This window comes from Lynx canadensis, chromosome D4 (genome assembly GCF_007474595.2).
Source record: "Lynx canadensis isolate LIC74 chromosome D4, mLynCan4.pri.v2, whole genome shotgun sequence".
Taxonomy (NCBI): domain Eukaryota; kingdom Metazoa; phylum Chordata; class Mammalia; order Carnivora; family Felidae; genus Lynx; species Lynx canadensis.
Genome location: NC_044315.2, coordinates 12,171,410 through 12,184,953, shown reverse-complemented (window position 1 = coordinate 12,184,953; position 13,544 = coordinate 12,171,410). Strand labels below are relative to the sequence as shown.

At 41.9% G+C, this 13,544-nt stretch overlaps 1 protein-coding gene across 3 annotated transcripts in view; it reads left to right on the top strand.

The window, feature by feature from the left end:
• Positions 1-963: 963 nt before the first annotated feature.
• The window catches only part of PTAR1 (protein prenyltransferase alpha subunit repeat containing 1), a 50,716-nt gene continuing 38,135 nt past the window's right edge, over positions 964-13,544 (top strand). For 2 of the 3 annotated variants that reach the window (XM_030293314.1, XM_030293317.1), the window contains exons 1-2: positions 964-1,115; positions 9,850-10,019. In XM_030293314.1, coding sequence (XP_030149174.1) covers positions 1,030-1,115; positions 9,850-10,019 — 256 coding nt within the window. In that variant the 5' untranslated portion in view covers positions 964-1,029. The remainder of the gene's footprint in view (positions 1,116-9,849; positions 10,020-13,544) is intronic. The other variant, XM_030293318.2, reaches the window with a different exon arrangement.

The window sequence follows — 13,544 nt, the reverse complement described above, 5'->3', positions numbered from 1 at the left end:
GTAAAAATAAGTGAACCAAAGGCACCCAGATTTTTCTACCACAGAATGGTGAAGGGAAATCTGATCTGTGAAAATTATGGCATTTCAAAATCTAAATGAAGTAGAAAGCTAGGTTTTCTTAAAAAAATTTTTGTAGCAGGGTTAATGGCTATTAAGCGCAAACTTCGTCAGGATCTTGGTTTTCTAACTCCAAAACTGACACGCAACGTTCGAAGCACGCCAAATGATGTACAAAATGAAGTACAGTCAAAGTAGAAAATCTAAAACATATTCCTGTATGTCCACACCCTATATCCAGGTGGCAAATAACTTTCCTTTTTCCTCTTTTAATGGATTAATTAAATTTTTCTTAATTCACTTTTTGAAAATGGCTGCTCGGAGGGCGAAATTGGCACGCGGGTACAAAACAAGGTCACCAACACGGTCCAATTGGGGCTCACTCCGCCACCAGCGTCTGCGGACCGCCTCGTCCCTCCAGTTGGGAAAATAAAGCGAAGAGGCTCTCAAACACTCGGGGACTAACAGCTCCAGAGGACCTGCGCTCTCCGTTAAACTTTCCTCCAGAAGCTCCCGGGGGCTGGTTCCCAGAGCAGTTGACAGTGGGTGGCCCGGGCGGCGTCGGGGGTGGGGTTCAGACCGACTCTGGCTCCGGAAGGTTGACTTTAGCAAGACTCCACCCTCCTCGGCCCTGAGTGGACTACAAATTAACATAAAACGTGTAAAACATTGACCTCAAGTAACTCCGCAGCATCTTCCGGGACACTTGGAAACTCGGGTACCAGCAAAAGTCGGGGACCAACCAGGCGGCCTCAGCCCCAGTGGGCGGCTGGCGCCACGCCCCGGCCTCCGGCGGCGTGACCCGGAAGTGCTCGGCGGCGGCGGCGGCGGCGGCTGCGGCGGCGGCCGCGACTGCGGCGGGGGCGGGAGCGCGGCCAAACCGGCGCACACGCGCGCGCTCCCCGCGGAACTCCCGCCGGCCGTCCGGCGCTCTCCCGGAGGCGCGCCCGAGCCGCCGCGGCCGCCACCAACATGGCCGAGACGAGCGAGGAGGTGGCGGTGCTGGTGCAGCGGGTAGTGAAGGACATCACCAACGCCTTCAGGAGGAATCCGCACATGTGAGTCGGGCGCCGGCGGCGCCGCCGCCTCGGTCGCCCCCGGGGGTCTTCGGGGGCGGGCAGGGGCGGAGCCGAGCCGCGAGCTGATATCTAAGGGGCAGGTCCCGGCCCGCGCGCCCCTCGCCGGAGGGGACCGAGCGAGGTCGGCGCCGGAGTGTTGGCGGCCGCCGCAGGGCCCGCTTGCCGCTACCGGAACGCGGTCGCGGGCGAGTCCCTAGAAGTGACCTCGGAAAATCAAAACGGAGCGACTTTTTTCGCCCTCCTTCCCACCCCTTCCCTAGGAGTTCTTGCAACTCGAAGGACTTCACCCGTGTGTCCACATCCTGCATCCGCGTAAGGTACACGGGCACACACAATGTGGCTCTGTAGATGCTTTGTAAATACAACTCTTTGAGGTTCGTCCCGGACCGATGGTAAGGGGGGGGGGCAGTGTCACCGATCGTCTTCTTTTCAGTGGACCAGAAAACCCTCAGCTTCCTAGCCAAAGGTAGTTTGAGGCTGCTTTTGACTTTTGCCTCACTTGTCCCAAGGTTGTGGAAGGACTCGGATGAAACAGCCTGCTTTGAAGGTGATCAGGGCATTTTCAGGAGTGTAGCTTCGGTAGGTGTCGGATGGGTCTGGTGTAAAGCGGATGCAAACTTGACACTTTGTAGCGTTAGCTGATTCATAGTTACAGGGAACATAGTCACTCTGTTCTTATCCTGACACTGCTGCCCTCTTTAAGTAGGACACCACAGGGCTGACACATGTATCGTTCCCTCCTTCCTTTTCATGGTACTTGGAGTACTCTGGGAAGATACTAGAAGACACTGTATTCTTTCTGACACTTCTGCTTTCATGTAACGAGCGAAAAAGGAAGCTAATAAAAGAAATGTCTACAGTATACAGAAGAGTCGGGAGAAGCAAGAGTGTTTAATTACCACCCTTCTCTCGTTGCCCCCTCCCCTACCAAAAGAAAGAGTCATGGAATCCAGTTTTATATTACTGTATTTTCACTTTTTCTAATTGTGGGGTTTTTCTTTTAATATTTTATTTATTTTATTTCTTTTAAGTTTATTTATTTTGAGAGAGACAGAGAGAGCACACATACGCATGAGTTGGGGAGGGGCAGAGAGAGAGGGTGAGAGAGAGAGAGAATCCACAGCAGGCTCCACAGAGGCTAGTCCGGGACTTGAACCTATGAACCATGAGATCGTGACCTGAGCTGAAACCAAGAGTTGGATGCTTAACCCACTGAGCCACCCAGGCTCCCCTAATAATTTATTTTTTAAACTGGAACACATGAATACTTACTCTTTTTAAGCCTTTTAAGCCCGACACCCTTAAGCTTTTCTGCCTAAAGAAGGTAGCAGACCTACATCTAAATGATGCTTCTAGAAATTCAGAAGTCCTCAGATGTCTTGCTCCCTTGTGGCACACAATTGGAGACCGTAACAGCGCCTCATTAAAAACAAAAGGCTGCTGGTCTCAGAACGCACCTGCTGCCTCTGACAGCGTCCACTTCCTTTCCCCTTGTGACTGCTGCCTTTTTTTGAGGGAGTGTTGGGAATGATCTCCTGGCAGTCACCATAGTGGGTCCTGGGTCTTCTGAAGAATGCTTTGATGCCTTGTATATCAGTCTTTCAGTCCCTTTTCGTGAATGAGAGCTTGGGTGTAAATAAGAGACAACCTCAAAAAAAAAAAAAAAAGTTGGATAAGTGAAGGGCCTCTTTTCTCATCAATGATGTTGTTTTTCTTGAAGAAATTATAGCAGAGATTAGAAAGAAGTCTAACAAGTACAGTAGTTTCTCTTCTCTGCGATGGATTTAAAAAGCACATCGGTGTTTTATATTTGAAGAAACTGAGATTGAGTGTTCACTGGCTTGGTGGGTTGAGACAGTGCAGTTTGGAGCACATCTCGTTCTTCTGGGTCCTATTTACTGAAACTCATTAAGGACTTTTATACCCCCCAATCTTATTTTTAATGGTGAAATCTCATTAATACGCTTCTATCAGTGCCAGATTTAATATTATCAATAAACACTTAGATCTTTCAAGATTTAATAGTTTGAAATAAGTTGAGCATTTGAAATAATTTGAGATGATGATACATACTATAGGCCTGAAGAATTGAAATAACTCATTGCTTAATATTAATCCTCAGCTATTTTTTAGTATATGTTTCCTACAATAATGATATTTTCAGTAGTATTACTGCGCAGATTCTTTCAGAATGTTTGATTTGGATTTTTCAAAATTGCCTGTACTTCTTCCCGTAATCTATCCCTCTTACTTCCAAAATAAACAGGCTGTATTTCTGGTTTGGGCGGGGGGGGGGGGGCGGGGAAGGCATTGTTTATTTTGAAAGTTAGTACCTAACTATATTTTTCCGTATTACCAAGAAAAGTTTTTCTCTTTACTTTCTGTTTTCTTTTTTCTTCAAACACAAGATAGTTTGTAATTTTATTCGACAACATCCACTCCATTAAACATACTGACTTTGTTTCTGTAAGAATGCTTCCCAGGAGGAGTCGAACATGCATTGGTTAAGATGTAGATTTTGTTACAGTTGGATATGGATAGGTTACCCTCTGTTAACCTCAGTTTCCTCTTCATTTGGTGAGGTTGATGAGAACACGGGAAAATCACCTCACGCTGTGTCTGGCCCTTATCTGCCACTTGGTAGATACTAGATTTAACCTGAATTTCCGTATTCCTCAGAAAACTGTACTGGCCAACTGGATGATGAATGTGAGGTACTTCATAAACTGAAAAATACCATAGAAATGTTATTTGTGTGGTTGACTCTTAGAGAATACCACTGGAAAACAGCTGAAGGCTTGACCCAGGGATTAACAATAGTTTAATGTATAGACCTTTGCTAACGTGGAAGACAGATGTTTATGGTGTAATTAGGGTCATGTCAAAGGTTTCTTATCTACTGAGTTATTTTTTTTATTAATCTTTAAAATATTTATTGAACTCTCACTGTTTATGAGATGGTGTAGGTAGTATCCTCATGGTATAGATAGGAAGAAGTATAAAATCTAGTTCTCATACTCAAGGCACAGAAATATCTATGATGGTGGAATTGCCCCGTTTCTGTGCTGTCCAGTGTGGTAGTCACTAGCCATGTGTAACTATAAAATGTTTCAAATGTGGCCAATGTGCATGAGGAACTGAATTTTAAATGTTATTTAATGTCGTTTGACTTACCCATGGGTCGTATGTGCTCAGTGACCACTGTATTGCACAATGTAGCTCTAGATAGAGACCAACACCCACCTGCGTGGATAGTAAATTAGGATTTACGGCAGAGCAGTTAGTGGTAGAGGCTGGGCTAGCAGCATGGGGAGCAAGTGCTGTGTGAGTGTATTAGACATAGAAGGAAGGCTTCGTATGTCTAGGCCAAGGGCCTTAGGGGAGGTGGGCTTTGAGCTGAACTTTGAAGGCTGGTAGGATTTACAGTTTCAGAGAGGGAGCCACCTCCACATGGAACTGGAAATTAACCTGAAGCAGCAAGATGTGATAGAAAAGATACAGTAGAGTCAAATTATGGAAGTCCTTGACTTAATTTCTTGCATTCCATGTATGCATTCAGCAAAAGAGCACCTGTATTTCACAGATAGAATTCCAGCCCCTGGGTGTGCAGGTCTAGGAGTGGGGTGAAGACTGGTGAACATATCACACATGGTCCTTAGCCCAGTGGAACAAATCACACAGATTATGGGAAGAGCCTGAAAGAAGAAGTATATTTGAAAGAATAATAACAGAGGGGACTAATTTATATTTGAAGCTCAGGATAGTTCTTTTGAGGAAATAGCAATTAAGTTGAGACATGAGGGATAGATAAGAGCTGGGTCAGGGAAAATACACTGCATCGGCAGTGGAGAGGCCCCAGTGGAAATTTTTGAGTAATGGAGTAGTAAGGAAAGGCAAATCTGTAAGTTGAGCTGAAGAGTAGGAAACCACAATCCTAATTGTCTTTTTACACTTGATTTTTTATGTGTTTATTTAAATAATAGTATAGTTGTAAAAGTTTGAATTTGAATCTTGGCTTGTCAGTTAGTACCTGGGTAGACTTAGACAAGACTGTTTATAAAGAAGGGTTAAAATTTCTGCTTTATGAGATTATTGTATGAAACAAATGAAATAGTTTATGTAAAACCAAACACAGAGCAGTACACATAATGAACACTCAATAAACAATAACAATTTATGTAGCTGTTTTAAAAATAAGTCCAGTAAGTGATATGTGAAATTAGTACTCTTTAGAATTGAGAAAGCCTATGAAGTTTCTGAAACATCTTGATTTAATCACTGGTAGTTTTAATTGTCTATATGAAAGGGTTAGCTATTTCACTAACTCTCCTATTTCGTCATTTAGGAAGGATTTCCAGGGTAAAGAAATAACAAAATGACTATTGGATTAAGAAGATTTGTACCGTTTACAGAATCCTTGGGCTTGTTTTCTGTGTGGTCGCTCCATGTTACAGGATCAGTTTAGTATTTGGGGACCGTTCTTCCCACATAAAAGGGAAACTGGGTGATACTACTTTTGAAAATAATATGTGGGCCTACTCTAATTGAGGGTGTTTCTAAAAAGTGCAGACAAGAGAAGCTGTCCAAACATCAGGAACAAAGTCAGTGTCCGTGTTATATGAACCTTGAACTTCATCTGGAAGCCATTGGATCCCCATTGTGAAGTGAAGCACTTAGAAAGCTGTACCATGCTGTGGATGATCTTTTCAAGTAAATATGTTGGTACATTCCATTTTGCTCTTTTTTTGGAGCAGCCTTCGAAGATAACCTAAAAAGTGAGCTTCGTGGTATCTCTTTAGTATTAGAACTTTTTCACCATTCCAAACCTTCATGTCTTTAAAAATCCTATGACGTTGGTTACACAGGTGTTGAGTGTGCTTGTTAAACACCAGGAATCTAAATTGCCAGAAACCTGAAAAAGACTGGAATTTGGTGGTGGTGAAAGAGAGATTTTTCTTACAACATTATTTCACAAAGAAGTAACTGGAGTTGTATTTCATATTTATAGCACATTCATTGCAACCATTTATATTAATATATAAAAATTAATTATGTAGGAAAATGTTTAATGTGAACTGTTGTTTTTAAAGAGGATTATAGGAGAGTATGCCCACTATAATCCCACTTCTGTGAAACATTTAGAAAAAAAGGATGCATTCCCAAACAGTAGTGTAGAGGGATGACAAAAGACTTTTAGTTTATTTTTTGCCCCCAAGTTTTCTAACTTTTCTTGAGTATGAAATTAGAATTTAAATAGCCAGAAATCTTCCCAGAAATCTGGAAGGAATTAATCTAAATTCTGCCTGCTTTCACTGATGTTTTTATCATTAGCATCATGGGTTCTGGGCTAACTATTAAGAGATCCAGATTTTTAACTTAGCATTAGCAATGTGACCTTGGGTGATCATCTTAACCTCAGTGGACCTCAGTTTCCTTGTCTGAAAAAATGAGATACTGGGGGAATGAGGTCCCTTCCAATTTTAAAATGATTCTGGAATCCTATTCCAAATTGTCTGAAAAAAAAAAGTGGACTATGACCTCAGGGACTCAGCATAGAAGAAGTCTGAAGTCAAACACACTGTTACTTGGAAGCTTACTGACCTACCTATCTTTCTAAAGTACATGTTATATTTTTAGAAAGCAGCAAAGCACTGTATTTTAGGGTCAAATAATGACAAAGGCTTAACTTTTTTGCTTCAGCTTCCCATCTGTTAATCGAGTAACTTTTCTGTTTGGCCTCAGGCTCTACTGAATTAAAGATAATACACTTCATCTTTGCCTGTCACTTTATAGCTTACCACATACTTTACCTCGTGTTTGCTTTTCCTAGCAGGCGTTGTTATTCCTGTATTGCAGATAAGGGTACTGATGACCAGTGACTTGCCACATTCCCATTGGACTTTTAGACCAGAGGGTAGCGAGAACCCTGGACCTTGGAAGATTGGGTGCTTTTGCTACCTCTCTTTTAATGTTCGCTCCCCCGATGTAGCCATTTTCATTCTCCTTACATGAGAATAACTGTCAGGTTTCTCAGTCAGAATTTGAAAGCTGAATGAGACCTAGCAGTCCATTTCCCTTAGAGATGTAATGCAATTCCACCATTTTACAAATGAGGAAAAGTGAGGTCCGTAGAGGCCACATGAAAACTTAGGACTTAGGCCCTCTGCATTGGAAGGAAATCAGGGACACCTGAGTGGCTCAGTCCATTGAGTGTCTGACTTTGGCTCTCGGGTCATGATCTCTGGGTTTGTGAGTTCGAGCCCCGCGTCTTCGGGCTCTGTGCTGACAGCTGAGAGCCTGGAGCCTGCTTCGGATTCTGGGTCTCTCCATCTCTCGGCCCCTCCCCTGCTCATGTTCTGCCTCTCTCTGTCTCTCAAAAATAAATCAATGTCAAAAAAATTTTTTTAAAAAGAAGGAAATCAGATATAATGTTTTCTTGGAGAGTCAAGAAGTGATATTCTTTGAAAACGATTGATTTGAATGTTATTCCTCAAGTTCACAATAACCAGCCTTTCGGCGCAGTTACTGTGCATCTGCATTATCAGGGCATTCTTGTTTTTAAAAATTATTTCCTGGGAGAATGGTACCCAACTAAAGAAGTGTGTTTTTTTATTTGTGCAAAGGGCTCTGTCCTTTCATTTAGGTACCGGATTATTAATTGGGCATTTTACTTTTGGTATAAATAATGAGCAAGGCAGGTTTTTACATGGCGAATTTAACCCCCCCCCCAATGTACCCAGAATATAGGATTCTTTTATTCCTGTTTCTCTGGCATTATACTGTTGACTTCTGCAGTTCTTTGAAGTGTTGTAAGTGGTTATTAGATCTCAGAGATCAGACTTCCTTAAAATAATGATGGTGAGTTTATTTTGTTTTACTGTAATTCTAGTTTAATTTTTAAATGTTCTACTTTATATAGTAAAACCTGAAAACCAGAAAATGCCGGAGACTCAGCCACGTATTAGGGATAGCTCTGGATGTGGCTAGTTATCCTAATAGCGGATTAGGTAGATTTTACATTAACCAAACACAAATGCAAAGCATTTTTGAATACTGGGTGAGGAGCTCAGGTGTGCTCTCGGCATTGCTTTAGTTCTTCTCACAGCACTTTCTTTATACCACTGGAATGGCACAGTGGTAACATTTTATTATAGATATTGATACCACTTCCATCAAAACTGTCAGCCCTATGAAGTCTGGGTCCACCTTGTTTTATTCATTTTTGCATTTTCAGAACCTAACACAGTACCCAGTATCAGAAAATGTTTAAATAGTTCCGACGTCGTATATCAGCACACTTCTGAATCAACTGGGCCAGTGGTCAGGACAAAAAAAGCCTTAGGTCTCAAAATCTACCTTAAGTTAAATCACCTTGAAAGAATGGTTAGTAACTTAACCCGTAGAGTACCCTTGTTTCTTGATGTATCCCTCTGTCCTTAAGGAAGCGATAAGTAGAAAGTAGCGTACCTCTGTGCTCTGCTCTCCAGTTTAGAGTTTCCAGGAAGGATTTTATTTTAGTTCCATAGCCTCCCGCCAGTTTAACAAAAAAAGAGGGCTTTTCTTATAACCTGTAATTGAACATGTTTCCCCCTCTTGCATCTATCATACTACTCTGTTCTTGGTCAGGGAATCCCAGGGACATAATAGATAATGTCATACATAAGCTCTGAAAACCAGTTTTCTATTTTTTTAATGTAGCCAGTTATCATAACTTGTTTATAGTTGAAAGGCATGTGCAGGTTTTGCAAAACCATTTTTATGCTTGCTGGTTCATTTCCTACGTAAGTCAGCGGCTGTACATTCTGTTTATTGAATCTCCACCTCAAATGTAAATTTTCAACTAAGTTGAAGTGGTTTGAAAGAAGATGCCACCTTAAATGCAAATGATCAGATTCTAAAATGTATTTTCTGTTTCAGCAACATTTATCGGTGTGTGTTTATTTTTTTTATTAATAACGTATAAAAGATCATAAGAAGAGGCCCACAGTCTCATTGACAAGATAACGTCTTTTGATAATTTGTTTCTGCTCATACATTATTAGGCAACCCACAAGTACATTTGTTGACATTTTTAAAAAATAGAAATGATACATTCAAATGATTAGGAAATTTAAACTGTATAAAAATAAAATTCTTTGTCCCCAAATTTCTTGGGATTCTTCTTCTAAAAAGATATATATAAAAGGCTTTGTGCCATACACTGTTGGGCATTTTGCTCTTCTTCTGGTTTCACAGATCTTGGCATCCTTTCCAAACCAGTGTATGCCAGTCTGCCTCATTTTTGTACATCTCTACCACATGGATAAGCCACATTCTTCTGTCTTATGTTGACACAATTTAGATTGTTTGCAATTGTGTTGCAGTGTTGCAATAAACATCCCATTGGTATACTTTGGCCTAGGATAACTTCTGAGCAGTGGAATCACTGGGGGTCAAGAGTATGTGCAGTTTAAAATTTTGAAAGACGTTTTCATATTTCCATCCAAAGATTAGACCAGTTTTCATTTCTGTCAATGGGGAGTCAGCATACTAATTTTCCTGTACTATAATCTGTATTAAAAACTTTTTTTTTTTTAGTGCCTACTAATCCAGCAAGTGAGCTAAATACTATTTTTAAGAGAGGGAAATATGTTGCTTTTCTTTTTAATACTCTGGAGGATTTGAAAAGCTAGCAGTCTTATCTTTAATTCTTCTTTATGTTTTACATATTCAGAGATGAGATTGGTCTGATCCCATGTCCTGAAGCAAGGTATAACCGGAGTCCCATAGTCCTGGTAGAAAACAAACTTGGTGTGGAAAGCTGGTGTGTCAAGTTCCTCCTACCGTATGTCCACAACAAGCTCCTTTTGTACAGAACAAGAAAGCAATGGCTAAACAAAGATGGTAAGTATGAACTCTGTCCTCTTCTTTTGTTTTTTAGAAACAGCATGGAATACCAGGCGAAGAACCCTTTTTGGGTGTTGGCATTCCTAGATTTTGGTTCTGGCTCTTTCCTTCACTGCCTGGGCAGCAGCTTAACCTCTCTGTCAAATGAGGAGTTTGGACCCATCAGTAGTTTTCAAATGTTTCATCGAAAGTGCTACAGGACTCTGGGCCACCTACTGCAACCTGGGCAGTAAATCAGAGGAGTTCTGATTTTACCTGTTTATACATCAGAGCTGTTTGTAAAATTTTATTTGAAGAAAACATCCTGTGGTAAAGAAGTTTGAAAAGTACTAAGGAAGACTCTAGTACAAGCTCAGGTTCTTGGGTGGTAATCCTTTAGTAACTCTGTGAGCACTAGAACTCATTTTGGTAGCAGACCAAATGAGATAACGGAGGTGTGTTGGTGGTAGTTATACTGTGAACCAGCTCAGTAATTTATGGAGGTGCTCTTGTGCTTTGAATCCCATTTGAGCTTTGGCCCTCTGTATCCTGTTCTTGTGCTGATAGAAGCAAAAGAAAACGGTCCCAGAATTCACTTCTTTTGCTCCTCTGAGACAGTTCTTTGCTGCATGGGACACTCTCTGTTCATCCTGCCTGGTCTCTTTTCCTAGCTTTCCCCCATATGTGACATTAAGCCTCCATGTGCACAAATCCCCTTTACTTTTTAGGTTTAAAAAAAAAAAAAAAAGAGTCATCCAAGACCGTGTTCTCGACTGTTTTTATGAAGCTGCCCCTTTCTGTATAGAGTGGTACCTTCCCCTTTCCAATACAGCGGTACCTTCAGAAGTGCCCAATACGCCTGGAGGCTAATTTTGAATAAGAACTTTGTTTCCTGGAGAGTTTTAATTACCAGCTTGGTAGCCATTACCATGAGCCTACTCATACCAGAGGCTCTTCTAAGCACTATGGGGATAAAGAGGTGAGTAATACAGGTTCCCTTTACGCAAGAAGCTTACAGTCGGGTGAAAAACAGCCTCCTTGTGGAGTGTTGCCAAAGGTATGACATACTGATTTCCTTGTATTCCTCTCAGCCTCATCCCTAAAGGACTGTCCCAATAGCCCTTTTCTCTGTTTAGACCAATAGAAAAGGAATCTGATTTGAAGATTTAATGTGAAATAGTTTGAGTTTTCTTGTGTTGACTCAATTAGTCCTCTGATACATTTGTCTTACTGTTAAGGCTCTGCCTAAGTTTATGGCATAGTTGAGGTTTGTGGCATAAGCGTAATGGTCTGAGTTCAGGTATAAATTGAAAGGTAAGGGTATTTATCAGTTGTTGGGCCCTATTTCATTCTGCCTTCCATCGCCCTAAGTAGATGGATAGCATGGTTATGAAACCTGTGGTAGCTTTCGGTAACATTAAGGTACAGAATAACACCATGTGAATCCATCCGGTTATTTTTTGCCAACACAGCTGTATTGTGTATGTTCTGACAAACAAAAATGTATAATCGAGCCAATACATAGCTAGCTTGGGGAGAGGGGAGACAGAATGATGCTCGTGTGGTGGAGAAGAAGCAGTCTGAATTTTGAAGTGCCAAAGGCTTCTGTTAATGTTGTTCCAGATCATTAGTTTTTGCCGATTCATGTGTGCTGGCCCAGCCTGCCGTCTCCCTGGAGGCTTCCAGGTCCTTCTCTCCATCTCCCTGTGTCTTGTCTCTCCAGATACTATTGTACTGCGGGCTTTGCCACATCTCCTCATGAAGTGAGGAAAGGTCCAAGAGGACCCAGGCAGAATCAAATGGTTAAGCTCATCACACGAATAGCTAGCGTCTAACCTTCGAATTCTGGTGCAACTGTGCATGAGAACAGAACCAACATGACATTATCCTCACCCAGATCCTCATGGAAACAGTTTTGAATTTCACTTTTTTGGTGGGTGGTGACAGCATAGTGTAGTGTGGTATCACACAGTACTCAGGTTGTATATTGTGTTAAGAATAAAAATATGGAAGTGAATTTCTGATAGGACAGGAAAAGATACCTGGTAATGCTGACTATCAGAGAATTCTACCAAACTTGTCAACTGAAGCAGTTACTACACAGAGGTGAGTCTTGCTAAAAAAAAAAAAAAAAAAAAAAAAAGTAAAAATTGCTAGGAAAAATCAGTTATTTCGTGAAAATGCTGTACCTTTAAAACTGTTTTTGTAGAAAACATACATAAAAAGCACCAAGTGAAGAAAGCTGAAAGAATTTCAGAAATGTCAGTATCTGTGTGAGTGATCAAGCCCAGATCCTAGGCATCGCTGGGGAATGTATTCTGCAACTGGAGGTGACCTTTATTCTTGGGATACATTTTTTCTTTTTAACCAAACTGAATTCATGCTCTCATTCTTGTGCTGAATTCCTTAAATGTTTGCAAAGCACCTGTACTGGTTAGAGTTCTCTGAAGAAACCACCAGAATATGTTATATATAGAGAGAGATTACTTATGACAAATTAGCTGATAGGATTATGGAGGCTGAGAAGTCCCGCAGTCTGCTTTCTTCAAGCCGGACACCCAGGAAAGCCAGTGGTAAAATTTAGTTTGGGTCAGAAGGCCTCAGATCCAGGGGAGCCAGTGGTTTTAAATGCCAGTCCAAAGGCCAGAGGAGATTCGGTGATGTTCCAGCTCAAGCAGACAGGAAGCGAAAAGACAGGACACTAAATACCTCTGAACAGATTGTATGATGTTCACCCACATTGGAAAGGGCAGTCTACTTGATGGAGCCTACCGATTTAAATGCTAAACACCCTCACAGACGCTCAGAAATAATGTTTAAGAGCATTTAACGTGGGCACCCTGTAGCCAGTCGGGTTTAACATTAACACCAGAATGAGCCATCACAGCCTCCCTGTTAATTAGTGCCGGTTTTTAAAAGTCTGCTGCAGTAGTAGCCATATTTGGTCTGGGAGAGGAACAATACTGTAATTCTGATTTTTGAGAAATCTGTGACAGAAACGAAAAGGAAGAGAGAAGTCCCGGCGTTGTGACCGAGTAGAGCTCAGTCCCGCAGTGTGTGTCCAAGGGTGCCCATCCGTCATTTTCCTGTGCTGCTCCCTCTTTCTTACGGCCTCTACCCAGAGCCGCACTCTCTCTTCAACAGCCATCTTCCGTTCTTCGTGTCTGTCTTCTCGTCTGGACAGATGTAATTATCTCATAGCTGGTCTACCCTGTGTTCAGTCCCTTCTTCTATAATCCATGTTCATGACACCACTAGCCAGTTGTTTCAAACGATACTTCCCAGCAGCACTTCTTAGAGACACAGTTTGAGGGATGCTTGTCTGAAGTACAGATCTGGGCATCTTCTTTCATGACACCTATGGGTGTCAAGGTGGAGTTCAAACTCCGTGGTGTGGTGTTCAGGGGCATTCACAATCTGTCCCCAGCCTCCATCCCCAGCCTTTTTCCTCTGCTTTACATCCAGCATCGGAGGGTGTAGGTTTGCAGCCCCCAGGCTGAGGCCAGCCCGCAGATAGATTTTGTTTCCGCCTATAGGATGTTT